The sequence below is a fragment of the Microcaecilia unicolor genome, chromosome 14 (genome assembly GCF_901765095.1).
Source record: "Microcaecilia unicolor chromosome 14, aMicUni1.1, whole genome shotgun sequence".
In the NCBI taxonomy this organism is placed as follows: Eukaryota; Metazoa; Chordata; class Amphibia; order Gymnophiona; family Siphonopidae; genus Microcaecilia; species Microcaecilia unicolor.
This window is the reverse complement of record NC_044044.1, coordinates 23,059,308-23,087,300: the sequence shown is the minus strand read 5'-3', so window position 1 is coordinate 23,087,300 and position 27,993 is coordinate 23,059,308. Positions and strand designations below refer to the sequence as shown.

General features: G+C 40.8%; 1 protein-coding gene across 1 annotated transcript; it reads left to right on the top strand.

Moving 5' to 3' along the window:
* Positions 1–611: 611 nt before the first annotated feature.
* Positions 612–27,171, top strand: LOC115457052 (vomeronasal type-2 receptor 26-like). The gene is made up of 7 exons (XM_030186476.1): positions 612–750; positions 9,724–9,916; positions 11,696–11,990; positions 16,580–17,371; positions 22,782–23,009; positions 23,344–23,467; positions 26,267–27,171. Exons 1-7 carry the CDS (start codon positions 612–614, stop codon positions 27,169–27,171), a joined length of 2,676 nt encoding a protein of 891 aa, XP_030042336.1.
* Positions 27,172–27,993: the final 822 nt, after the last annotated feature.

Genomic DNA, 27,993 nt, shown 5'->3' with positions numbered 1-27,993 from the left:
GTGAAATGGACAGTCAAAGAATACATTCAGGTATTTCTAAGACCAACACTTCAAGAATGTGGCATGAGGTTTGCCTGTGGACAATTAACCCTGCTTATGAAAAGCCTCATCATACCCACCTGACTATATTCAGCATAATCAATCAGTGAAGAACCTTTGTTTTTAATTAACAGATATTTAACTTGCAAATTTAACTGAAGCCTTGAATGCACTGTATTTCAAGATGTTAATAAATGGATATCTAAATTTCTAAAATTAATGCGTTCACAAAACTCTGGTAATATTTTGCTGAAAGGCAATTCGCAAACAATCATGTAACAAACCTGGAATAGAACAGTGAAAGGCTATTTTGTTACAGGGGCTATTTAGTCTGAGCTGTTTTGTCCATGCTAATATGTTGGGGTGCCCATAAATACTAATAAAAATAAAGAATACAAAATTATAATGTCTCTCTGACTCTTGTATAGTTAAATGTTTCTTTTTTCAACAGCGCACGTCCTCTCTTGGTGCCAAGAGAACGGACAAGATGGCGCCAAGAGAAGACGTGTGCTTGTGAGCTCCTGATATCCAGCTGACATACCTGAGAAACAGCACTCTTCCCCTGTTGAACCATGGGGAAAAGGAAGGGAAAGACCAGGGCTTTAACCTCCTCCGACCTTGCGAAACCGGCTTCCCAGCAAAAGACGCTGGAACATTTTAGAGTCCAGGCGCTGAAAGCGCAAACGCCAATGCTGATGGGAACCGATGCTGGTCAGATGGACCGAAGCATAGAGACGGCTTCATTAAGCCCGCCTTAAACTACAGCTCCCCCTCAACCTGGAAGCAGCTTGCTATTGGCAGAGATGCCGCAAGAGATATCTTCCGAAGTGGTGAATTATCGAGCGGCTGGAGGAGGCCCTGCCACTACCTCGACCCCAGAATCGATTAAATCTGGTAATACAAGGGCTGATAGCTCTGTATCTCCCCTGGATCTGGAGGCAGCTTCTAAGAGAAGTTGAGAGTTTTTAAAACCAGCTGTTATAATGATGGAGACGCTGTGGGATGCTATTCAGGGTATTAACACAACCCTCAGCCAGGTAACAAATTCTATTAAAACTGAACTTTTAGATTTAAAACAAGAACAAAATTCCCTATCTGGAAGAATACAAGAAAATGAAAGAAAAACTGAAATGTTAGGAGATGAGACAAACAAAATTGCAGAACTTAACAGGAATAATGGTTAAAGACAGGGAAATTCTGGCCAGGAAGCTAGAATTTCTTGATAACCAAGGAAGGAGACATAATTTAAGATTTCTTAATTATCCTAAGTCACCATTGATTCCTGCAATAGATACGTTAAAGAAATATTTTGGTGAAATTTTGGGAGTTCCGACGGAGGGTTATCCACTAACTGTCAGGGCTCAATATACTACTGGAATCAGAACTTACTCCCAAGGTTCTCAACCTGGACTTAATCTCACGGAATTACTGGAAAGTTCTTTGGAGGTGATAACTCAACGTACAACTCTCCTAGTGACATTTGCATTGGAACCAGATAGGAATAATATTTTTCGTTTATATTTTAGACTTATGAATTCACAGTTCTTAGGAGCCAAGATACAAATATTTCCTGTTTTGAATAAAGAAACACAGAAAAGAAGGTGAGAATTCATGGTATTAAAACCAAGAATACTCGCATTAGGTGGAACTTATGTATTAAAGTATCCTTGCAGATGTTTTGCAAGGATGTTTTGCAAGGATGGTCACCGCATCTCAAAAAGGATATAGTGGAATTGGAAAAGGTGCAGCGAAGGGCGACTAAAATGATAGCGGGGATGGGAAGACTTCCTATGAAGAAAGACTAAGGAAGCTAGGGCTTTTCAGCTTGGAGAAGAGACGGCTGAGGGGAGACATGATAGAGGTATATAAAATAATGAGTGGAGTGGAAGAGGGAGATGTGAAGCGTCTGTTCACGCTTTCCAAAAATAATAGGGCTAGGGGGCATGCAATGAAACTACAGTGTAGTAAATTTAAAACAAATCGGAGAAAAGGTTTCTTCACTGAACGCGAAATTAAACTCTGGAATTCGTTGCTGGAGAACGTGGTGAAGGCGATTAGCTTGGTAGAGTTTAAAAAGGGGTTAGACGGTTTCCTAAAGGACAAGTCCATAAACCACTACTAAATGGACTTGGGAAAAATCCACAATTCCGGGAATAACATGTATAGAATGTTTGTACGTTTGGGAAGCTCGCCAGGTGCCCTTGGCCTGGATTGGCCGCTACTGTGGATAGGATGCTGGGCTCGATGGACCCTTGGTCTTTTCCCATTGTGGCATTACTTATGTACTTCTGTTAACTATGTATTTCTTGACCCTGAGAAAATACAGAAATTAGTAATTTCCAAACAGGAGGGTGGTGGTGCTAGTTTTACCTGAATCTCTACACAGAATAATATGCTGGTAATTTCAGCTAGTTGGTTTATGTGCTTTTTCCTCTCAATTTAATGTAAGATGGAAAATTCCTTTAAGTATTTTCCTAGTATCTTGTCCAATTATGGTGGTCAATGTAAGAAGAATCTTTGTTAATGTCCTGGAGTAATCCTGTATAACACTCCTAATATCCTTTACATGTATAACATGGATGTAAATTTTAAAATCATAAATAAAAAAATAACGTTTTATTAACCCATTAAGTTACAAATTAATGTGTGGCTAGAACTGACCAGAGAGGATAAGGAATAAACACCACAGTACTCTAGAGCCCCAGCTGTCATGGTCAGGGCAAGATGCAAAGGTCTTTAGTGCATCTTCATGATGGCTTTATTCAGGGCCACTTTTAACTCTTTGCTTCTCAAGCTATAAATTATAGGGTTTAAGAGTGGGAGAGTGACCATATATATATTGTAATCGGCAACTTGTTTGGATCAACAGTATCCATTGACCTAGATTTAGGCGTGGTTTATTCAATACACCTAATCTGGTTTACAGAATATGCCAGCATTTAACTCATTCATTCATTCATTCATTTACATCAAGGAAAACTTGGTGTAAATATTGGTTTCTAAGTTAGGTACCAAGTCGGTATATTCTATAACCCTACGCATAAATTTCTGGAGCTCCCGTGAAGAGCCTATTCCATGCCCATGGCTATGCCCCATTTTTGGTTGCATGCATTAGAATTGACATGTACCACTTTCCAGAATACGCTTAGCAAGTTGCATGCATACATTATAATTAATGCCAATTAGTAATGATAATTTGTTAACATCTAATAATCAACACCGATTAGCTTATTAACCAAATACGTTATGCTCATAGTTATGGAATGAGCTTTGATTTTGACACGGAAAACCTGACATGATATACATAGGATCCAGGTGTTTGTTTGTAGTTTACCCCACAATAAATAGACTGTCCATACTCCAACCTTTTCAATGCCCCTTTGCACTTATGCATGATGCCACTTACACAACAGATTAAACAATAGTGTCTAATACACTTATATTAGTGTTAATTTTCTCAGCATTAATGCATATAAGTAGTGTGTTAGTCCTAGTGTCTTGTTATAAAATGTTATAGAATTACCTCCTACATGCATAAGTAGGAGACATGTCAATGTCCCACCTGTGCAATCTTGCATTATTCCACTTATGCACTCTCTTACAGAATAGCATTTAGGTACCCTACTGGCTCTTTCCCGTGCTAGAATTTTGCAAATTTGCATGCAAAAGACTCTGTAAAGGTGGGCTTTCAGTTACAAAATGGCTCTGTATGTATTAAATATCATTGCACCATTATTACTCTTTCAGTGCCTGAATATTTAGTTCTATTATGGAGATAGATGCTAGCGGTAAAATTCTGGGCACGTCAGCCTTAAAATTTTCCATCTGTTTTCTTACTTATTCAGTCTTGTAAACATGTGAGTCCACCTGGAAGTTCTCTGATCTCACTTCTAAATATGCCCAACAACCTCACAACCATCCAACCCACCTACCCACCGCCCAAAAAACCTCTCTTTGAAATAAAAATTCAGGCTTATCTCCTGGAGCCTCACTTCATATGATGCTTTTTACCTAATGATGAGCTAGTGCAGAAGTGAGCTACATCAGAGCATTTGCAATCTGTGTCTGAGGAATTATCACACTGAGGAATATCAACACAAGATCCAATCATTCACTTTCCTGAACAACCAGGGATCTAGTTCCTGGGCAGATAAACTATAAAATATTTATCAGAATCTTACAATTTTAATATTTTTATTATTCTATTAAAATAAATAAATACTAATAAAAAATAAAGACAACTCATTGTAATATTTCTTTGTCTCTTATAGAATTCATAAAGTTTTATAACGCATTAATTACCAAATTAATGTGTGTCAAAAACTGATACGTTGTTTGTAACGTATTATTGGAACATAGCAAAATATCAGTGGAAACAAGTGAAAAATGTTCAAAGGATTTCAAACTCAAAAGTTATAAACTGATCTGTATATAGATTGGTGGCAACTAATGACTCTTGTATCTCAATTGCCATTCAGTGAGCGTGATAGTGGGAAAGACAGCCAGGGGTCAAATTTACATCTTACATAACACTTTACACAGTAAAACATAGGTCTGCCAGAAAAGTGAGTAGTAAGTCATCTGCATAAATAATAAAGCAATTTTATATTAAAGTCCTAAATTAGTGTGGCCAAGCAGTTGAGAAATATATTACAAAAGAAATTAACACAAGACCAAACCCTGCAGCATGCCACACTGAAGAGGAATTGCATCAGATGAGGTAGTAGGTGATCAACAAGATAGGAAGAAAACCAAGACGACGCTGTGCCCACAAGACCTAGGGCCTTCAGTCTTCAGAGTAAGAGAGCATGTTAGACAAATCAAATGCTGAGGACAGGTCCAAAGAGAGCTGGAGGGTGATGAGACCTGCATCCAAAGAAGAGTGTAGTTCACCTAGGAGAGCTGCCATAGTGGACTCAGTACTATGATGTGTTCTAAAACCAGTTTGACAAGGATGAAGTGCAGAAAGCTGGCTGACACGGTGCAAAAGCTATTGAGACAGACATGGGAAGCAACTGCTTGCCCTAGGATTTGTACTATGGAATGTTGCTACTCTGAGATTCTGCATGGAAACATCTTATTCTTTAGGATTCCAGAATCTTGCTACTCTTTGGGGTTCTACATGGAATGTTGTTACTCAGATTCTGCATGGAATCCTGTAACTCTTTAGGATTCCAGAATCTTGCTATTCTTTGGGGTTCTACATGGAATGTTGCCACGTGTCACGTTTTCAAAGCTGGAAACTGGGTTTGTGAGCCCTTGGGCCACTGCCGAGGAGCGGCAGTGGCAGGCAAAACCAACCCACGCTAGAGACAGGGCAGATCTCTGACAAACAGTTAGGCTTCACCTGCACCTGGCCACTTTCCACCAAGAGTTGAGCTCAAGGCTTCAGGTGGCCGGCAGGACTTACTGGACAGGGCAGGACTGGCTAACAGCTAGGCAGCACAGGGACAGCAAGGCAGGGAAAGGATAGGCTAAAGGATAGGTCTGAACACAGCGAACAGTCACTGAAACAGGGAACAAACACAGCTAGACAGGAGTCTGAACTGAAAGCTGCAAGCAGCCACTGAAGCAGGGAACAAACACAGATAAACCCAGAACTAGACAAAGACATACAAACAAGACACAAGACTGGGAAACAAGCAATACAGTAAACAAGCAATACCTTAAACTAAACATAGACTAACTAGAACAGGCAAGACTTCAGGCAAGAACAAGAGCAAGGAAACAAACTCAGGCTGAAGTGCAACAAGCATCAACATACCAGGTCCTTAGACGCAATGCAAAGGCAAAGCAGCCAGGTTTCAGAATGGCTAATAAGCCCAGCAGCACCTGGAGCTCAAGCTGCAACAATCACCAGGAAACTATGGGTGCTGTGTAAGTTCAATCCAAGCAAGCAAGTCTGGCAGCCCGGAAAATCCGGACCGGACTGGGCTGAAATCTGGAATGGGTGACGGTCCACAGCAGCCACCGGTTCTGGCCACCAGAGGGCAAGGTGAGCACAGACGTAACACCACGATTTGGGTTTCTGCCAGGTACTTGTGACATGGATTGGCCACTTTTGGAAACAGGATACTGGGCTAGATAGACCATTACTCTGACCCAGTATGGCTTTCCTATGTAAAAAGCTAATCTCTCAGCTATCTTAGAAATGATACACAGATATGATACCAGATGGTAGTTCCCTAGCAGCTGTGAACACCAATGGCCAAACCTTAGGGCAGTACAGATGAATAAGTTTTGCAAACTTTTGTGTCTTGCTGTGGGACAGGAAGCCACAATCAGGTGCAGAAGCTGCAAGGAGAAGGTAGAAGGCACATGCAAGGGAAACTGTTTAGCACCTTCACTGGCTCCTTGGGCAGTACACATTTCTCCTTCATCTACCACTGCCGCAGCTTCTGCTCCTGGACTCAGGCACCCTCAGGAATTAATCTGATATGTTTCTGTCAATGCAGCCTTGACTCTGCTTCATGAGCTGATCATGATGTTTTTGTGGGATTGGGTGATACTAAGTTGGGGCTGCTGAAACCTTGTTCTTTCTGTGAGAGGTAGGAGATGTGTGTTGGATCCTCCCATCTCCCATAAAAACTTCATCATCACTTGTAGTGGTGTTTTGGGGGAAGATAGGAGATGCTATGCTGGGGTCACCAAGCCTCTGGTAGAACTGTAGGTAGAGAAACTGCTGCACTGCATAGTAGGAACAGTGCCTGTCAGCTACCACTCTCTCCCCTCTGTATCCACAACCACCCTACAGACATCACAGGAAGGGCTCTCCTGACACAGAAGAGAAAGAAAGAAGTCTCTTTTTTTCTATTTAACTTTAAACTGCAGCATATGGACATATATACATATAGGTGTACACATTTGTGTGCTTAAGCTAGTATTTTAAAAACTTGTAAACACTCTTATTCTACAAGTTATGTACCAATTGCATGCCTTACCTTAGCTGCTAAAATGGGAGTAAACAATAGTTCATTTAGTAGGTAATCTATAGTGCCTACGATCTTTAGCATGCAACTCAAAGGGGATGTGTCTATGGGTGGGGCATGTGAGGGGTGTGGGAGGGGTATAGAAGTGGCATGGGAGAGGCATGGATGGGTCGTGGAGGGACATAGTTGGGTTATAACTAGGACATGAGAAGGACATGGATGGGTTCTAGATGGAGCATAGGAAAGGAATGTGTGGGGTGTGAGAGGGGAATGGGTGGGTTATAGAAGGGGCATTAAAGGGGCTTGTATGGGTTGTAGGTGGGTCATAGGAGGGGCATGGCTGGGGTATAAGAGGGGAATGAGTGGGTTATATGTGGGGCATGTGTGGGTTATGGGTGGGGCATGAAAGAGACATGTGATGGGATGTAGGTGGAGCATAGGAGGGGCATGAATGAGGTAAGGGAGGGGCATGAATGAGGTAAGAGAGGGGCATGTAAGGGGCATGGGTGGGGTATGGGTGGGACATGGGTGGGTGACACACAGGTACAATTTATAGAATGTGGTATGTTGTTTGTCTATGTGACAACATCTAGGTATCAAAATTTACAACTACCTTTTACTTGGAGTACGTGTGGGTGAAGTTTGACACCTACATTTTGACATCTAAATCTGGTGCCCAAATGTCAATTTAATCTATATTCTATTACAGAATTTGGGTGCTCAGATGCCTTTATAGAATACTGTCTTAGTGCACAGGTTTTGAGTATCTACCTGCTAAGTTTCAGCACTATCTAACTGGATAGCAACGGCTCTTGAAGGTTATAGCATTAAACCAGCTAAACACTAATATACCCGTTTAGCGCACAGCACGTAATCAGCTGTATAACACGATATAGCCAGCAAGCCACAAATATTCAGCACTTTGCCAGCTAAGTTGAGCAGACAAATTCTGCCAGTCACCAGAAATGGCCAAGCATTGAGGGGCTCTTCTACAGAGCATGGGTAACATGGGCCTACCGATTTCTAAATCGGGACTACCGTTGGCCCAGAGCTGCCACTGGTGGTAGTTCAACCCCAAGCATGCACCATTTCCGGGGGAAAAAGAAAAACCCTGGAAATTGCTTGCATGGTGGTAACTCGGCGGTAACCAATCATCGCCGCATGCTGCCTGGTTACCACCAGATTACCATGGAGGCCCTTGTCGCCAACACAATGGCTGGCGGTACGGCCTCCTCACCACATGACCATACAGTAAGAGTTTGTCTGGTTATTTATGCGCTCCAGTAAAAAGGGCTCTGGATCACAGGAAAAATGTCACCTTGGAAAAATTACCCCTGTATATCCAGGCTATGTGCCAACCATGGGACTAAACCAGCATGCCTACTGGGGAATGAACATTGGCCTCCTAATTTTTAATGCCCTTTATAAAATTGTCTCTATAATGTATGTGGAATTAGTATGTATTATTATATATTAGTATTAATATATATGTTAGTAATTATGTATGCACTGATTACTCATATAAATCATTAGCCTATACATCTCTTTATACCACCATTGATGCTACTTTACTTCACTCTCAGTGTATTTGAAATAAATATTCAGCCCCAGGGTGTAGCTCCGCTCAGCAGCCCCATCCCTTTGTATGGCAACACTACCTATACTTGCACCTTCCAACTTACACATTTTGGGGCAGATTCAGTAAATGGCACCCAACGTTAGGTATGGGGATAACTAAAGTTATACGTGATTCTGTGCATAAATCTATAACTAGGCACTTAGAGTAATTGTTTTAACAAGTTGTTAAGTATTGCTAACAGCTCTTAACAAGCAAAAATGAGCACTAATTTGGGCAAAAAGAGGCGTGCTTAGGGGTTGTGGAAATGGGTGTTTCATGGGTGTTAAAAAATCTAAGCGCGTTCTTATAAAATATGGGCCAGTGAGCATAAATCTATGTGCAGGGATTTCTACGCTTCTTGATTTAGTGTCATGAACTAAGCCAAAGCGTATTCTAAGTACTGCAAATAAATTAGAAAATAATTAAGTGTAATTGCCTAATGCGCGTTAATTTTAGGCCCCATATATAGAATCGGGCTCCAAATACTAATTTTACAAAGCTCGCTCAGCACTGAGTGACATTTACAGCCTAGTTATTAGTGGGCATTACCTCAGTAAACTAAGTGCAAGGATTTATGCCCACATTCAAATAAAAAATGTTACGTGTGAAACCCTGCACATAAATATGAAAAAAATAAATGATTAAATTGTTACTGAGAAATGGAGCTATTTGTAAAAGTATAAGTGTCAGATGTGACTGACTGTAAATGAGGGAGGGGAGAAGGAGAGAAAAGATGTTTAGAAGTTGATGTTTCCCTCTATTGAATTTGCTAAAATAGAAAATTACAGCAGTCTATCTTAAACCAGTCCACAGGAGAGAAGAATCTAAGTATCATCATAGTTATTTCTATTATTTCTATGTGGCCTGCAATTAAAGTGCAGCACGGATCAAGGACAAAACACTAATAGCAGTTTCCAGAAATAGATGTCCGTTCGGATCAAGCAACAAATCCCTGGAGTCAAGGGAGACAGCAGAAGAGCACAGTATTTTAAGGCAAAGCTCTGTATTCCTTCTGCCCTCACTATAGGATAACCGTGTGTCAAGGCAAAGCTATGACAAAACTGTGATACAGGTAAAACTAGAGCCGGTACAGAAGACGTTTTATAGAGAGAATGATATTATGTCCCTTATTTCTAGGATTGAGTGAGGTCTTGATGATGGCTTATGCAGTAGTTAGCCGATGCCCACAAAATTTCATGTTGCCAAGTTATAATACGGACAATAGAAAGAAAGGTGATCTGATCTTGGGTGGAATAATTTCAACCACTAACCCTATATTGAACAAACACTTAAGCTTTACAAATATCAATACAACCGAATCCTGCGAACTGTAAGTATTCATTTAACTTTTTTGTAGAGATTTCTAAACCAATGATTGAGTCATCCGAAACAAAGTACAAACTTTCACAATTATACATGACAGCACACACTTATCTACCTAGACAATACACACTTCACAAAGTAGACTCCTATAGAGTCATCGGATCAACAATATTCAACAGACCTATGTTAACTGTTCTCTTCATTAAAAGCTGCTTTAAAGAACAGCATTTTAATCTTTTATAAATAAGCATATCTTCTAACGTTTTCTGTAACTTCTTGTTGAAAACTATTCAACAGAGCAGGGTCTGACTTCTGCCTATGAAATTACCAACTTCATGGCCTTGACCATTTAGAGGCAATGTAGAAAATGCAACTGGTGGTAGTGACCGTGGTCTCCCAATAGCCTCTTTAAATCAGGAGTCAAAGTATATTTTAGCATGAAGCCCACTCCCCCACTTTTAGGATTCATGCAAAGATAAACCATATGTACTTATCGAAATCATATAATTCTATGAGAAGACAGCATCTGCTGGGAGATAATTTTGCAAGGTGGGAGCTGCCTCAGAAATACATCCTCGAGGCTTGATAAACTATTTAACTTCTCTATTTGTGAATCATTGATTAGTAATTAATAATAGCAATATATCAAACAGCCAAACACAATTAAAGCAAGAAATAAGATATCATAAGAACTTAATGAAAATTAAATAGCCACTATTTAAATTGTTATAGCACAAATCCATTAATCACATTGCTTTGACAGCTAATTCATGTTCTTTTCTTAATGAAAGCCAGAAGAACTGCATAGAAAGGATAATTGTGAGCCATTTACCCTTTTAAGTATGTATTTACCTTGCTAAAGAAGCCTGAATGAAAATCTGTCTCCAAAGCAGCTAAAGGTTTATCAGGCTCTCATGAGGCAGAAATCTCACCCGTGTTGAGTGCTGGAGCAAATGTCTGTCCCTAGAATGTTTTAAACATACACATAGCATTTTTAAAAATCTTGAAAACTCTGACTACACTCTTCCAAAATTCCACTTGTGTATTCATCTACCAGAAAGGGACAAGCCAGCATGTCAGTACACTTTCCTTTACTCCTGTCAGCACATTACATCATTCCATTCATGCACAGATGTTGCCCAACTACTGAAAAATGACTTTATAAAATTGATTCCTAAATATCTCTACCCCATGTTTCATACCTGATCTCTCAAGTCATTGTAAATTATTGCCCTCTCTATATTTCATAATCAGATCATTCTGCTAGACATTGCTCCACGCTCTTTCAATCATACTGGAACCCTCGGGCTGATTTTGACTTTACGCTTTCATGAGATGCAGCCCTGCTTCTAACCACCAAGTCCCATAACTGCCTGAACCTGATATCATACTGAAGGCGGTGGATCAGTGAGTGGTAAAACAGAGACTAGATTATAGTCCTTCATGGAAATAAAAAGCATTACTGCACGTAAGGATTGAATGTATGCTTGCATATGAGTTATAATAAAAAAAATATCCAGTGTTTAAGCACTTCAGAATTAATGTTTCAGCAGATCTTTGGAGAATCTCAGTTCCATACATAAGGCCTTCCAGGGTTTAGCTAAGATTCAGTGTCAGAATTAGTATAAAGTTGCTTGGTAGCATAGTAGATAATGGCAGATAAAGACATATATGGTCCATCCATTCTCTCAAAAAGGTAAACTCATAGTATAAGGTATGATGCAATACTACAGTTGTATCACTTATATATAGTTTATGCATCTAAAGATTGTTTACTTGCTCACAGATATGGAACCGTCGAACACATTCCGCATTTCTTAACCTTTCAGTTTGCCATTGCGGAGATCAATGGAAATGAAGAAATCTTACCCAATATTACCCTGGATTTCCATATCCTTGACTTCTGCTCTGATGCTTGGTTTTCACTGTGTGGTGTTCTGAAAATTTTATCAGGAAAAGATGAAATAGTGCCTGGTTATACATGTTATCCGAAGAGCCACGTTGCAGGTTTCATTGGAAGACTCCCTTCATTGGCATCACATGCAATTGCCAGACTCACCGGGATCTATAGATACCCACAGGTACGGAAACAATCAGTCTCAATTTATAATCGCTCATATTTTGCTGTGATAGTTTCTCTTTTCCCTCACCCATCTTTTATTGGTTTGCATTATTGATGGTGGTTCCTTGGTTTGATAACTTACTGGCATAATACAATCATTGTATTAATTCACCACTTATTTTTCAAATACTCATGAATCTCTGAACAGGGTTCACAGATAATACCTTACTTAAAAGTATGCCTTCCATAAGTCAAAATGATTTCCAAGAACTGGCAGGAATAACCTAAATTTGTTTCCAGTGTGTAGACTAGTAATTTCCAATATATAGTTGTAATACAGCTATAATGAATTTTTCTTATTAAGTTTACTTCAAACATCTCTTATAACACAGAGAAATGTACAATACTTGTATCTCTGCTTATCATCTGTTGTTGTAACACTTATAGGTCCCAAAGAGGGGCATGAAAGGGGCGCTCAAGTTTACCTGAGGACGTCCTCGTAGGATGTCCCAGTGAAGGGGCGGGGATACCCATATTATCAAAACAAGATGGGTGTCCATCTTTCATTTTCGTTAATACTGTAGGAGACGCCCAAATCTTAACATTTAGGCCATCCCTAGAGATGGTCATCCTTAGAATTGGTCATTTCTAATTTTAAGGGATAATGGAAACTAAGGACGCCCATCTCAGAACCGACCAAATGCAAGCCCTTTGGTCGTGGGAGGAACCAGCATTCATAGTGCACTGGTACCCCTCACATGCCAGGACACCAACCGGGCACTAGTGGGCACTGCAGTGAACTTCAGAAAAAGCTTCCAGGTACATAGCTCCCTTACCTTGTGTGCTTATCCCCAACCCCCCCCCCCAAAAAAAAAAGCCCACTCCCCAATACACCACTACTATAGCCCTTATGGGTGAAGGGGGTTCCTAGATGTGGGTACAGTGGGTCTCTGGTGGGTTTTGAAGAGCTAATATTTACCACCACAAGTGTAACAGGTAGGGGGGGATGGGCCTGGGTCTGCCTACCTGAAGTGCACTGCATCCACTAAAACTGCTCCAGGGACCTGCGTACTGCTGTCATGGAGCTCGGTATAATATTTGAGACTGGCATAGAGGATGGCAAAAAATATTTTTTTAATTTTTTTTTTAGGGTGGGAGGGGGTTAGTGACCATGGGGGAAGTAAGGGGAGGTCATCCCCGATTCCCTTGGTGGTCATCTAGTCAGTTCAAGCATATTTTTGTAGCTTGATCATGAGAAAAAAGGACCAGGTAAAGTCATCCAAGTGTTAGTCAGGGACGCCCTTTTTTTCCATTATGGGTCAAGGACACCCTTGTGTTAGGCACGCCCAAGTCCCACCTTACTACGCCTCTGACACGCCCCCGGGAACTTTGGTTCCACGATGGAAAGCAGTTGAGGATACCAAAATCAGCTTTCCATTATACCTATTTGGACAAACCTGTGAGAAGGACGCCCATCTTCCGATTTGTGTCAGAAGATGGGCGTCATTCTCTTTCATAAATAAGCCTGAAAGTGAATTAAGGCAGCCAAAGACGGGATTAATAGTTGAGTCAATTTCTTGTGATATATGTTCGTGTAGACTTGTCTTGACCACTGTCTCTAGAGCTGCACAAAGGGAAAATGTTGGAAGTGTGTTGGGAGTAGTGGAAGGATTAAGGCTTGAAACCGAAAATTGTGTGGAGGGGCATTTGTTATATTGACTTTATATACTTGTTTTACCTTTTTGGCCCTACAGATTTCACAAAATTCTATTACAAGAGTCAGCTGGTTACAATTGATATGAACATGTATCACCAGTGCTAAAAAAAATATTTTTAGCTCCCTGTAGAGTTTTGTATCAAGTTTAAGATTTTATGCTTAGTCTTCAAGATGGTAACGGCTCAGGTCTCAAAAGTGTTGGCTATAAAGTTACATGAATATCAAACCCTGAGACCTTTAAGATCTGCTTATCAGTTCACACTTGATGTACCATCACACCATTTAGTGAGACTGAATGAATTTAAATAATCCATTTTTTTAAGCAGCAGGTCCCTCAATGTGGAAAAATTTACCAATGAGAATAAGAAAAATTCAGGATGTAAGGCATATGGTGAGATAAAGTGAGATAAGAGAACAGAAATTATGTACTCAAGGTACTGAATATGCTAAAATTTGTTAATGCATAATTTATATGAATAATATGTATGAGGTCTGTGTTTGTATCATTGTATGTTGTTAGTTTGATATTATGAATGTATGTATTGTTATCCGCAAAGAACGTTTGGATTGCATGGAATACAAGTTTTTAAATAAAGAAACTTTTCCAGAGTCACAAGGAGCTGTAGTGGGAATTGAACCCAGTTCCCCAGGTTCTTAGACCACTGTACTAACCAATATACTACTCCTCCAGCCTTCTTAATTCCCCATTGGTCACTGAACCCCCCTCCCCCCCCCAAAAAAAAAAAAAGATTTAACAGTAGATATTAGACTCTGACAGCATCGGATATTATGGTCATTCCTATTAGAGCTGAAAGTTGGTCCCAAGAGTGGACTGTAGAGAAAGGGACCCAGGTCCATATGCCACATTAACTAGCACAGTTGTGGTGGAAATTATAAGCCTTCCAAAACCCACAAGATACCAGCTGTACCTTTAGATACATCTATAGACCAGAGGGCTCACAATACAAATTAAACGTGTTAAGGTGGGATTATTACTTTGAGTCCCTTTATGTGAAGTTCACTGCACTGACCACTAGGCTGCCCCTCTGCTCTGCTGTGATGTCTGTGTGGCCACACAGCCATCCCTGTGGTTTCTTTTTGTGTGTTTTTCCCAAGAACATTTTGTTTTTGAAAATGTTACCTACAGAAATACATACTGAGCACAAAAATGCCTGGAAATTGCAACAACAAAAATAGACGTTTTTCCAGTTTGAAAATTGCTATGTTCGGATTGAACATTTTAGACATTATAAATAAAACGTCTACAATTGGACTTGGATTTCATATTGAAAATTCCCCTCTGAGAATTTCCATTCAAAAGTTACAACTCCACTTTTTACATACATTGTCATTTCTTCTATTTATTACTTTTGAGCTTCCAAGAGTCCACTTGCAAAGAGAAAGACAAAAGAATTATCTTGCTAATTAATTTTCAAAAGTTGGGATATAGTCATCTAAAACTCAAAAAAAGCATGTATCTGGCAAGGGGTGTGAGGTCTGGTCATGTTTTTAGTGGAATTAAGATGGATGACCAGGTAATAGACTAGGAAACACAATTCAAGTCTTTAATGTAGGTGTCCGCAATCAATGGTGCAGTTTTGAAATTACATTCTTAGATGACTCGGACTCTACATAGTCTGCAAAAGTAGAAGAATGTATAAGACTACCAGTGATTATATAACAGGAAACTAGCCCTCAATACCAAATCATGTTTAAAAAGAGTGTCAGAAATTGATTTGTGTTGTCTAGCTTTGAGGGCTCCTGCTAGAACTCTTACCAACTCCTAAGTAGAATCTTGCTATTCTTTGGATTGTTGCCACAATTTGGGTTTCTGCCAGGTACTTGTGACCTGGCTTGGCCACTGTTTTGAAAACAGGATACTGGACTAAATAGACCAATAGTCTGACCCTTATGGCTACTCTTATGTATTTATGTAGGGGCATTTTCAATGTGACATCTAAGTCCGATTTTGGAAGTTTTACACAAAATATCCAAAATTCGAATAGGAAAAGAGGTCATTTTAGAAAAATAAAAAGTCCATCTTTTTTTAATACCGTTTTGAAGAAGGTTTTGTGCTTTGGACATTTTATTTTTTGGTCCATTTTCGAAAACCAAAATTGTGAAACATAGATATTCATGCTAGTGGGATGTAGGAGTAGCCATTTGCAGTAGACCGGTCCCCCAGACATCCCATGAGAGCAATGGAGCACCCTAGACGGCACTTCATAAAAATACTCCAAGGTACACATCTCACCTTTGCTCCCTTATCTTGTCCTCTGAGCCTCCAAGACCCACCCAAAACACACTGTCAGCCACTGTACACCACTTTAAAAGTCCTTATGGGTGAAGGGGGCACCTATATATAGGTACAGTAGGGTTTTGGTGAGTTTGGGTCTCCCATTGTGCACTGCACTGACCACTGTACTACTCAAGGGACCTGCATGCTGCATGCTCTAATAGACCTGCCATTAAAATCGTAGGCTGTTATTGAGGCTGGTAAGTCATATTTTTATTCATATTTTTGTGGGGTTGGAGGGGTCAGTGACCAATGGGAGGGGGGTTCTAGGGGTCATGCCTGATTCTCTCCAGTGGTCATCTGGTAATTTGTCTAGACCAAAACATCTTGGTTTTAATCCTGGACATTTTTGTTCCATTTCATTATGGCTGAAAAACATCCAAGTGTCAGGCACACCGTAATCCCACCATGAAATGCCCCCAATATGACCTCTTGTGATTTTAACGACAGCAGGTTAACATCTGCAAAATACATCCAAATGGTAAATTATGATGCTTTTTGGATGTTTTTCTCTTTTGAAAATGATCCCCAAAATCTCTCTCAAATAATTGTTAAAATCTGAAAAGATGAAATCCTTTGACCTTTTCCATCCTAGATCAGCTATGGATTCACAGAAACATCACTGAATGAACATGATGAGTTCCCATACTTTTATCACAGTTTTCCAAGTGATTATTCTCATTTCCATGGTTTGACTCCACTTCTCAGACTCTTTGGATGGAGTTGGGTTGGAATTCTCACCTCAACTGATGAGAATGAAATAGCGTACTGTGAAGAACTGAAGAGGGAGATTATCAGGAGTGGGGACTGTGTAGAGTTTTTGGAATCAATTCCAGATATTATGATTACCTCTCGTGAAGAACTAGAGAAAAGATTTGAACAGATTTCGAACAAGATCTACAAATCAAAGGCCAATGTTATTATTATTCACACTACCAAGATAATCACAATAGAAACATTCTGCTTCATCTCCTATCAAAAGATTGACACAAAACTGGTTATCTTCTCTATGGAGACCTCTTCTATTAAGAGCAAGGCTCTTTCCGTCACACCTTTGATATGTAGTGCAATGAATGGCTCCCTAAGGCTTACTATCCCAAAAGGAGATATTCCAGGTTTTAAAGATTACCTCCAAAATACCAACTCCTCTAAATTCTTGGACCAATCTTTCTTACTTTTGAGACCTGCATTTGATTGTGACTTTCTCAATGACAAAGAAAACTGCACAATGTCTATCACTGATGCTTCACTATTTGACATGGATAATTCCGAGCTCACTTACAGTCTTTATAACATGATCTATGCCATGGCTCATGCTTTACACAACATGTTCACGGCCAAGTCTGAACGTGGAACTAGTCTTAAAATGGAATTTAAGCCGTGGCAGGTAAAATCAGCCGGTTTAACTTACCTAGCTAGTGTAATGGGTTTTTTTTCATTACAAAAAAATGCATTTATGCTCACTCCCTGATTCTGCATATGGTGCCCAAAATAGTACAAGTAAATTTGGGTGCACACTTGATTTCCACATACAAAATGAGACAATTAGAACTGATAATAAGCTGTTAGTAAACAATTATTGGTGCTAATTGGCATTAATTTAAAGTTGCACGTGCATCTGTAGGTGCCAGGATTAGCCATTGGAAAAGTATGGGTGATTTAGGGGTGTTCCTCCAAATCTGCATGCCGTAATATAGAATAACAGAGATCCGCACCTAATTTAGGCTTGAGGAATTATACTTGGTTTCACTAGGTGTAAATTTTTCTGCCCAAAATCAGCAGAGATCCTGGTACTAAGCACTTTTCTATAAAAGTTGCCCAAATCTGAGAACCGTTTATAGAAAGGAGTTTAAGCACAGTGTCAGTTTTTTGGCTCCATGTTTAGAATTTTAGCCTAAATATTGTAGATTATTGATGTACATAATATAAAGCAATATATAATATTCATATGGAAAATTGCAATTAAATATTTCAGTTTGGCTGAGTTAACATTTCCCCCACCATTTTTTTAGGGGACAAATGTTATCTCAGTTTATCTTCAGAGTATATACAATATATTAGTTCTGAAATGAGATCTAAAATATTAAAATTCCCCAAGTCTTTTAATGATTTTTTTATCACAATAATGTGCATTATTTCTCCATGGTAGTTTAGACTATTTTAAATCAGTGTTCACTATTTTGACATAGCTCCTAATACTGCAAAACAGTGTGCAATATTGATGACTTTGCCCTAAAACAAAAATAGTAACATAGTAGATGACGACAGAGAAACACCTGTATGGTCCATCCAGTCTGCCCAACAAGATAAACTCATATGTGCTACTTTATGTTTATACTCGACTTTGATTTGTATCTGCCATTTTCAGGGCATAGGCCGTAGAAGTCTGCCCAGCATTAGCCCTGCCTCCCAACCACTAGCCCCCCACCAGCTCTGCCACCCAATCTAAGCTAAGATTCTGAGGATCCATTCCTTCTGAACAGGATTCCTTTATGTTTATCCTATGTACTTTTGAATTCCATTACCGTTTTCATCGCCACCACCTTCCGCGGGAGGGCATTCCAAGCATCCACCACTCTCTCTGTGAAAAAATACTTCCTGACATTTTTCTTGAGTCTGCCCCCCTTCAATCTCATTTCATGTCCTCTCGTTTTACCTTCCCATCTCCGGAAAAGGTTCGTTTGTGGATTAATACCTTTCAAATATTTGAACGTCTATATCATATCACCCCTGTTTCTCCTTTCCTCCAGGGTATACATGTTCAGGTCAGCAAGTCTCTCCTCATATGTTTTGTAACTCAAATCCCATACCTTTTTTGTACCTTTTCTTTGCACCACTTCAATTTTTTTTACATCCTTAGCAAGATACGGTCTCCAAAACTGAACACAATACTCCAGGTGGGGCCTCACCAATGACTTATACAGGGGCATCAACACCTCCTTTCTTCTGCTCGTCACACCTCTCTCTATACAGCCTAGCAACCTTCGAGCTACAGCCACCACCTTGTCACACTGTTTCATCGCCTTCAGATCCTTAGATACTATCACCCCAAGATCCCTCTCCCCATCTGTATACATCAGACTCTCACCACCTAATACATATGTCTCCCTTGGATTTCTACTCCCTAAGTGCATCACTTTGCATTTCTTCACATTGAATTTTAATTGCCAAACCTTAGACCTTTCTTCTAGCCTCTGCAGATCCTTTTTCATGTTTTCCACTCCCTCCCAGGTGTCCACTCTGTTACAAATCTTAGTATTGTCTGCAAAAAGGCAAATTTTACCATCTGACCCTTCGGCAATGTCACTCACAAATATATTGAACAGAATCGGCCCCAGCACTGATCCCTGAGGCACTCCACTGCTTACCTTTCCCTCATCCGATCAAATTCCATTTACCACCACCCTCTGCCGTCTGTCCGTCAACCAGTTCCTAATCCAGTTCACCACTTTGGGTCCTACCTTCAGCCTGTCTAGTTTATTCAAGAGCCTCCTGTGGGGAACCGTGTCAAAAGCTTTGCTGAAATCTAAGTAGATTACGTCTGTAGCACGTCCATGATTCAATTCTCCAGTCACCCAGTCAAAGAATTCAGTGAGATTCCTTTGGCATGACTTACATTTGGTAAAACCATGTTGTCTCGGATCTTGCAACTTATTGGCTTCCAGAAAATTCACTATCCTTTCCTTCAGCATCGCTTCCATTACTTTTCCAATAACTGAAGTGAGGCTTACCCGCCTGTAGTTTCCAGCTTTTACCCTATCACCACTTTTCTGAAGAGGGATCACATCCACTGTTCTCCACTCCCACGAAAACTCTCCAGTCTCCAAGGATTTATTAAACCAGAACCTCTCTAAGCTCTCTCAATATCCTGGGGTGGATCCTGTCTGGTCCCATGGCTTTGTCCATCTTTAGATTTTTAAGTTGTTCATACACACTGTCTTGCGTAAACATGCTATATCCACTACATTCTCTTATGTACGTTTGCCAGTCAATCGTGGTCCTTCTCCAGGATTTTCTTCTGTGAAAACAGTACAAAAGTATCTGTATAACAAATTTGATTTTTCTTCATCAATATCTACATAGCGGTTCGCAGCATCTTTCAGTCTCACAATTCCCTTTTTAGTCTTTCTCCTTTCACTAATATACCTGAAGAAATTTTTGTCACCACTCCTTACCTTTCTAGACATTTGTTCTTCCGCTTGTGCTTTCGCCAGACGTATCTCTCTCTTGGCATCTTTCAGTTTCATCCAGTATTCCTTTCCGTAGAATGCACAGATATACATGACAAATATATATATAGGTGTGCAAAGGTATACAGGACAAATGCATCTATCTTTTTCTCATGATAGATAGATAGATAGATAGATAGATAGATAGATAGATAGATAGATAGATAGATAGATATTTGCATTCTACACCTGTGCATCCTTAGATAAGTCTGATAATAACAGCTGGAGACCCTTAAGTAGGCAGCCAAAAATAACGACCATGAGGTCCTTTTACTGAGGTGCGCTGAAAAATGGCCTGCAGTAGTGTAGATGTGTGTACTGGGCACGCACAGAATCATTTTTCAAAGCACTTGAAAAAAATGCTTTTTTAAAATTTTTGCCGAAAATGGATATGCAGTAAAATGAAAATTGCTGTGCGTACATTTTGGGTCTGAGACCCTACCACCAGCAATTGACCTAGCAGTAAAATCTCACCCGTTTACCGTGCGGTAATGGCCTACATGCATCAAACGTCACTTGGCGCGCATATCTGACATGCCAGAAAATAAAAAATAATTTTAAGAGGCATATAGCGGATGTGCACCAAAAATGAAATTACCGCAAGAGCCATGCGGTAGCCAGGCAGTAACTCAGAATTGGCATGCGTAGGTGATAACGCAGCTTAGTAATAGGTCCCCTATAACTGGACTCCCACAGTCACTTCTACCTAGGGAGGTGATTGGGTCTGTCACAGAGGGAGTAGTTTGTTGATCAAATAGGGTGGCAAAGAAATATATCTCTTCTTGTACGTGAGAAGTCATAGTGCATCAGGGCACCATTAGAAAATGTAGGGGCCCTTTTAATAAAGCTTAGCACGGAAATAGCATGTGCTAAATGCTAAGAAGCTCATAGGTATAGAACAGGTTTCTTAGCAAATGCTAAGCTTTAGTAAAAGGCCCCTTAAAAATGTGAGGGTTTTTGCCATTACATTGAAGAGATGATGCGAGTCCAATGATAGGAAAACGTTATATATAGGGAAGGGTAAGAGCTGCCTTTTCAAGGAGGCAGGGGAAAGAGGCAGACAGCTGAGAGACCAAGTGTAGAATCCCTTGGAAGGCCAAACAAAGGGAAGGGGGTGAGGAGACCTCTTGTCAGAGAACGTACGATCCTTCAGAATATTGACACTAGCATTCGTTATATTGTATGTCTACTTTTAATTAGCTTCAAACTGTGGTAAGAAGTGAAACTAATGTCCGTGTGTTAATTTTCCCATTAGTGCGTGGCCATTATGCTAAGCTTGATCTAATTGGTTAGCACGTGGCAATGTAACGAAACTAACTGATAAGGGCAAAATATGCCCTTTCTCCACCCCAAGACCCGCGGAACACTAAAAAATAAATCATTTTTTAGTGATTGGGTTGGGCATACACATGACCAAATTATTGCGGGATGCTTCAGCACACATGATAAGTAAAGTTAGATTTTAAAAACATTTGTATTATTTCTTCTGTAGGCCAGCAGAGGGGAATGGATCTGTTCAATACATCCAACTAACACAGGATACTCCGATCCTCAAACTATTGATCTGAACCTGTGTGATACTTAAAAACAACAAAATCAAGAAACAACTCCCCCTCCTCCCCTATAAACTGCTGCAAAATCTTGACACCATAAAAAGCAATGCTTAAGAACTGTTCTATAAATCTATTATAGAATACTAACGTAAACCATTTTTGGCGTGCCGAAATTGAGGCGAGATTTCTGAGATTTGAAAGCAGGAGTGAGAGGTCCCGCCTAAGCAGGCACACCTGATAGTATTCTATAATCTGTGCACATCACTAGGCAATTCTCCACCACCGCCAATTCCAGGCTCCGCCCTTTCTGCCTCGCCTCACCCCATGCTTGGAACAAACTCCCTGAGCCCAGGCCCCCTCCCTGCCCATCTTCAAATCCCTGCTCAAAGCCCAGCTCTTCAATGTCGACTTTGGCACCTAACCACTATTCAAGAAATCTAGACTACCCCAACTTGTCATTTCGTCCTTTAGATTGTAAGCTCCTTTGAGCAGGGACTGCCCCTTTTTGTTAAATTGTACAGTGCTGCGTAACCCCAGTAGCGCTATAGAAATGTCAAGCAGTAGTAGTAGTAGTAAAGCGACTCCTGCGTAGCCTGTGAAGGAAGGGCTGAAGTAGCTCCCGCATTCTGTGTGCAGGAAGGGCTCAGTGGCGAACGAGACATAAAGTGGCTACCGCGTTGCGTGTGGAGAAACTGCTGAGAGCTAAACCGGCTCCCTTTTCTTTTCTTAGCGCACTTCCCGCCTCCCTGCTTCGAATAGTAACATCTCCAGACGTCAGGCAAGCAGGCTTCTACTGCAGGAGAGTGATGTCAGGAGATGGTTAAGGACGCTGACAGGAGCAAATTATTATATTAGATGGTGTTAAAAATCTGCCTTGATTTGAAAGAAATAATGTAGGAAACATACGGTTGCAATAGGTACAAGTCTAAATCTCACATGTTTTTGACAAAATATAAAGGATTTATACTTAAGCAAACAAGAAAAACAATATTCTAACTATGCATTTTCTTTCTAGCTCAACCAGTACCTTAAAGAGGTCCATTTTAAAGCCCCAGATGGACATGAGATCTTCTTTGATGAGAAAGGACATGCTCCAACTCATTATGATATCATACAGTATTTTCATTTCCCTAATTTGCCAACCGCATGGATCCATGTCGGAAGTTTCAAGCCCTCAGCTCCAAAGGACAAGCAACTCTTTGTGAACCAAACAGCCATCACATGGAAAACTCCCTCAAACCAGGCCTGAAACTATCTATTCTGTTTATAGAAGGGTTAATAATGTGGAAACAGAGCAGAGGAAGAAAAGGACTTGGCTAAGATTGCAATCACATATTTTTGTAATTATAGAATAAATATCACAGCCCTTTGTTGAAAACCTTCCCAGTATAAAATCTGTCTTTAAATTAGTTCTCATGATAGCTCAGAAATGCTCTATTTACTGGGGAAATTTACCATGTTGTCATTAGTACATCAGAAGTAATGGAAGCAGATGTAGCAGACAATCTCTCTTATAGAGAGAGGCAACTGCTGATTGAGCAATATGACTCTATTTCTGTATTTCTTCCTCTCCTCAGGTCCTACGCTCTGTGTGCACTGAGAGCTGTACACATGGATACAGGAAAGTTATTGATCGTGAGAAGCCGGTCTGCTGCTTTGACTGTGTCCCCTGCTCTGAAGGGGAGTATTCTAATACCACAGGTAGACAAAATTCATCACCGTGGTTTATATATGTATGTATGAAATACCTATAGTTAATGTAAATCAGATACACATCTATCAGTACTGGAAACAAAGACATAGCAAGATGCTGAATACTTCCTGCATCCTATATCATATTTAATGATTCAAGTTTATGCAATAAAGGGATCTTCCTAGCTACGACCACATAGCTTTCATAAACAGAACTTAACCCCCTATAATGTACCGTGCAATGTTTACAATTAAATCTTACTTTTTAATTATTGGATCATTGTTCAAGCTTCGCTAGATCCTTCCTTACACTATTCACACCCTCTGGGGTGTCCAACCTATTACAGAGATTGGTGTCATCCACAAAAAGACAAACCTTACCAGACAGTCCATCCGCAATATCGCTCACAAATATGAGAAAAAGAGTTGACCCAAGGACTGATTCCTGCGGTACACCACTGATAACATTCTTTCCTTCAGAGCAAACTCAATTTACCACTACCCTCTGCGTCCTTCCATTTAACCAGTTTTCAACAGTCACTTTAGGACCCATACATGCAGACTATTAAAAAAAAATCACCCAGCTAATTTTATGCATTTTAGTCTTGACTTTGTACAGCTGAGCATAGGGGCGGTGAGCACAGGCATGACCCAAGTCAAACTACCACCTGAGGTAAGCAATGAGATGGTGCCACTGGCCCTCCTAATGCCTGACGCCCCCCCCCCCCCCCCCCCACCGAATCTAATATTTCTCCCTTCATACTCTCTCTCTCTCCCAAAGACCTTCCACCCACCGCCGTCCATGGTCTGGCATCTCCCCTCTTCCCCAAGTATGCCTTCCCCTTTGGTTTTCCAAAAGGCAGTGGTGGCAGCGATTCCTGTACAATGCCGAATCGCCAGCACTGACTTCTTTTCTGTATTGAAGCCTGCCTCTGAGGAAACAGGAAGTTACATCAGAGAGGAAGGCTATGATATAGAGAAGAACCCAGTGCCAGTAGCAGAGCAGTGTATGGGAATCGTTGCTGATGACAACTTTTGGAAAACCAAAGAAGAATGTAGACTAGGGGAAGGGGGGTGAGGAAGGATGATGAAGAAGCCAAACCACAGCCGATGGATGGGGGTGGCTGGTGGCAGTTGCAAGATGCATCTCTGTGAAACATGCCATCTGAGGCCCCCTCCTCAGTTGGAGTAACGGTAGAGCCCTCACTGGCTGAGTATATAGGATAACCCATTTATTTCATATCCAGAAACTTTCTTCTCCTCTTCAATGTCCAATAAGTTACAACCTCCCATTAACCTGTCCCTGTGCCTTTCCACATGGGTGCATAAATGCTAGTGTTCTCTCACCTGATCCTCATACACACCTCCCATATCAATGCTCCCTTGCAAATGTATGCACTAGATTTGTCTGTGCAATTTATAGAATACTGACTGAAGACGAGTTACAAGCATAACTGCAAATTAGCCCCAACTATCACCAAAAATAGCCTATTATTTACCATTAACGTCAGTTGTGAGCTAATTATTAATTTATATGCATAAATGCCCTTATTCTGTAACAACTGAAGCAAATTTGCATTCAAACATTTATTTGTATGCAATATTTTATAGAATTAAGGGAATGGTACATGAGGAGGGGCATAATCAAATACTAACGCCCATTTCCATGGGCGTCTATCTCCGAGAACAGGTATGTGAAGGGGCGGAAGAGACCGTATATTTGAAAAAGATGGACGTCCATCTTTTTTTTCGATAATACGGTTTGTGCCGGCAAATGCCTAGGATTTGTGCAGATTTGAGCTGGGCGGTATCGTTTTTCAGCGATAATGGAAACTAGACGCCCAGCTCAGAAACAAACAAATCCAAGGCATTGGGTCATGGGAGGGGCCAGGATTCGTAGTGCACTGGTCCCCCTCACATGCCAGGACACCAACCAGGCACCCTAGGGGGCACTTGTAACCAAAACAAAAAAGTACAATACCTCCCAAGTCCATAGCTCCCTTCCCTTGTATTCTGAGCCCCCCAAATCCCTCCCAAAACCCACTGCCCACAACTCTACACCATTACAATAGCACTTATGGCTGAAGGGAGCACCTAGATGTGGGTACAGTGGGTTTAGGGGGCGCTTTGGAGCGCTCCCATCTACCAGCACAAGTGTAACAGATGGGGGGGATGGGCCTGGGTCCACCTGGCTGAAGTGCACTTCACCCACTAACAACTGCTCCAGGGACCTGCATACTGCTGTGATGGAGTTGGGTATGGCATTTGAGGCTGGCATACAGGCTGGGAAAAAAAGGTTTTAAGGTTGGTTGTTTTTTGCCGGGGGGGGGGGGGGTTAGTGACCACTGGGGGAGTCAGGGGTGGTCATCCCCGATTCCCTCTGGTGGTCATCTGGTCATTTAGGGCACTTTTTTTGGTCTTGTTCATGAAAATAAAGGGTCCAAAAAAAAGTGACCTAAATTCTCACTAAAAATGCCTTTCTTTTTTCCATTATCGGCCGAGCGCCCATCTCTCCTTGGCCGATAACCACGCCCCAGTCCCAGCTTCACCACGCCTCCAACACGCCCCCATCAACTTTATTTGTTCCCGCGACAGAGTGCAGTTGAAGACACTCAAAATCGGCTTTCGATTATACCGATTTGGGCATTTTGGTGAGAAAAACGCCCATCTCCCGATTTGGGTCGAAATATGGGTGTTTTTCACTTTCGATTATTAGCTGGATAGCCTGTCAGTTATTGTTTCCTTCTTCTTAAAAACTCAGATTTGTTGGTAATAAAGTGTTTAGAACTGAATCCTTATGTTCCATAGACGCTGAGAACTGCATGAAGTGTCCAGAAGATCAGTGGCCCAGTAAGAAGAAGGATGAGTGTCTACCGAGAGTCATTGAGTTCCTGTCATATGATGATCCCTTGGGTGCAGCTTTGTCTTCTATTTCTATTCTCTTATTCATTATCACTGCCCTAGTGTTGGGAATATTTATTAAATATCGGAACACAGCTGTGGTGAAAGCCAATAACAGGAATCTCAGCTACATCCTCCTCATCTCCCTCATGTTGTCTTTCCTCTGCACCTTGGTATTCATCGGTCAGCCTGGGACATTGACCTGTCTTCTCAGGCAATCTGCTTTTGGGATGATATTTACCATTGCTGTTTCTTCTGTGCTGGCAAAAACTGTCACAGTTGTCATTGCCTTCAGAGCCAACAAGCCCAGCAGCAAGTTAAGAAAGTGGGTTGGGACAAGAGTCTCCAGCTATCTAGTCCTTCTCTGCATCTCTGGTGAAATTGTCATATGCACTCTATGGCTGATCATCTCTCCTCCATTCCCTGAATATGACACACAGTCTGTAACTGGGAAGATGATTCTACAGTGCAATGATGGGTCCACTATTGCATTTTATGGTGTGATTGGGTACATGGGTTTTTTGGCTCTTCTAAGCTTCACTGTGGCTTTCCTAGTAAGGAAGGCTCCAGATAGTTTTAATGAGGCTCAGTTTATCACTTTCAGCATGCTGGTGTTCTGCAGTGTTTGGGTGTCCTTCATCCCATCATACCTGAGCACCAAAGGCAAATACATGGTGGCTGTGGAGATATTTGCCATCCTGGCTTCCAGTACTGGACTGCTGGGCTGTATTTTCACCCCAAAGTGCTACATTATTTTGCTCAGACCTGACCTGAACATGAGGGGTCATTTAATAGGGAAAAAAGTATCCTAAAAATGCCACATGAAGAAGGATTTCTTTATCTTGATCTTGTATATCTGCTCAAAATTAAAAAAAAACTGATTGAATTTTGAAATTGGAATGCCTTCATTATAGCTTGAAAACAGTGAGGCAAATTTTGAAAGGAAGGTTAATATTTCCTGTAAAGCCTCTATAAATATGTTTGATTTCTGCAGAAAGTGGGAGATGATAGTTTTCACTAGCTCGGAGGACAGTTGGTGAAGTCTTCTGCTCCACTGAATTTTCTCTTTGAATACATTCCATTTTCCGTTTTAGTCTCTTGTTCCGGCTTTCCACTCGGGTGCTTTGTGCAGACTAAGCTGCACTGATTTGACCTTCAGTCCGCTTAGTTATTATCACTGCTATAATATCACCTTTGCGAATGTAATGCCTTCAAACCCCAATTACAGGTACTGGGTGAGAGGCATAATTCCTCTATTCATCATTAGTTGTTCCTCATGCGTATGTCGGTTCCCCAATGCTGGACCGCATTTTGCTCACTTCATCAGGAGGAACCACCGTCTCATTTGCTCCAATTTATCCAGCTGCACACCGGACTGTGACACATCACTGCGGGGGGTCATTGAATGTATAACAACAATATAAAAGAATATCATATTATAACAATTGTGAAAAGCAAATGTTTATGTACATTTTAAGGTAGTGGGATCGATGTACAATTTTGACAGGTATTGAGCGTGATTGGTGTATGAATGTGAGCATTGAGGGTTTTAGCAAGCATAGGTGCTGTTTGTTAAAGACACATTTTTTCAATAAAGATATTTTGTAACATATTGTATAAACAGGAGTCTAGTA

What these genes read in the sequence shown, in the direction of transcription:
- LOC115457052 (XM_030186476.1), top strand. Translation starts at nt 612, where the DNA reads ATGGGGAAAAGGAAGGGAAAGACCAGGGCTTTAACCTCCTCCGACCTT. An exon ending in TGGAATTTAAGCCGTGGCAG is followed by an intron (nt 17,372 to 22,781) that starts GTAAAATCAGCC and finishes TTTTCTTTCTAG; the next exon opens with CTCAACCAGTACCTTAAAGA. An exon ending in GGAGTATTCTAATACCACAG is followed by an intron (nt 23,468 to 26,266) that starts GTAGACAAAATT and finishes TATGTTCCATAG; the next exon opens with ACGCTGAGAACTGCATGAAG.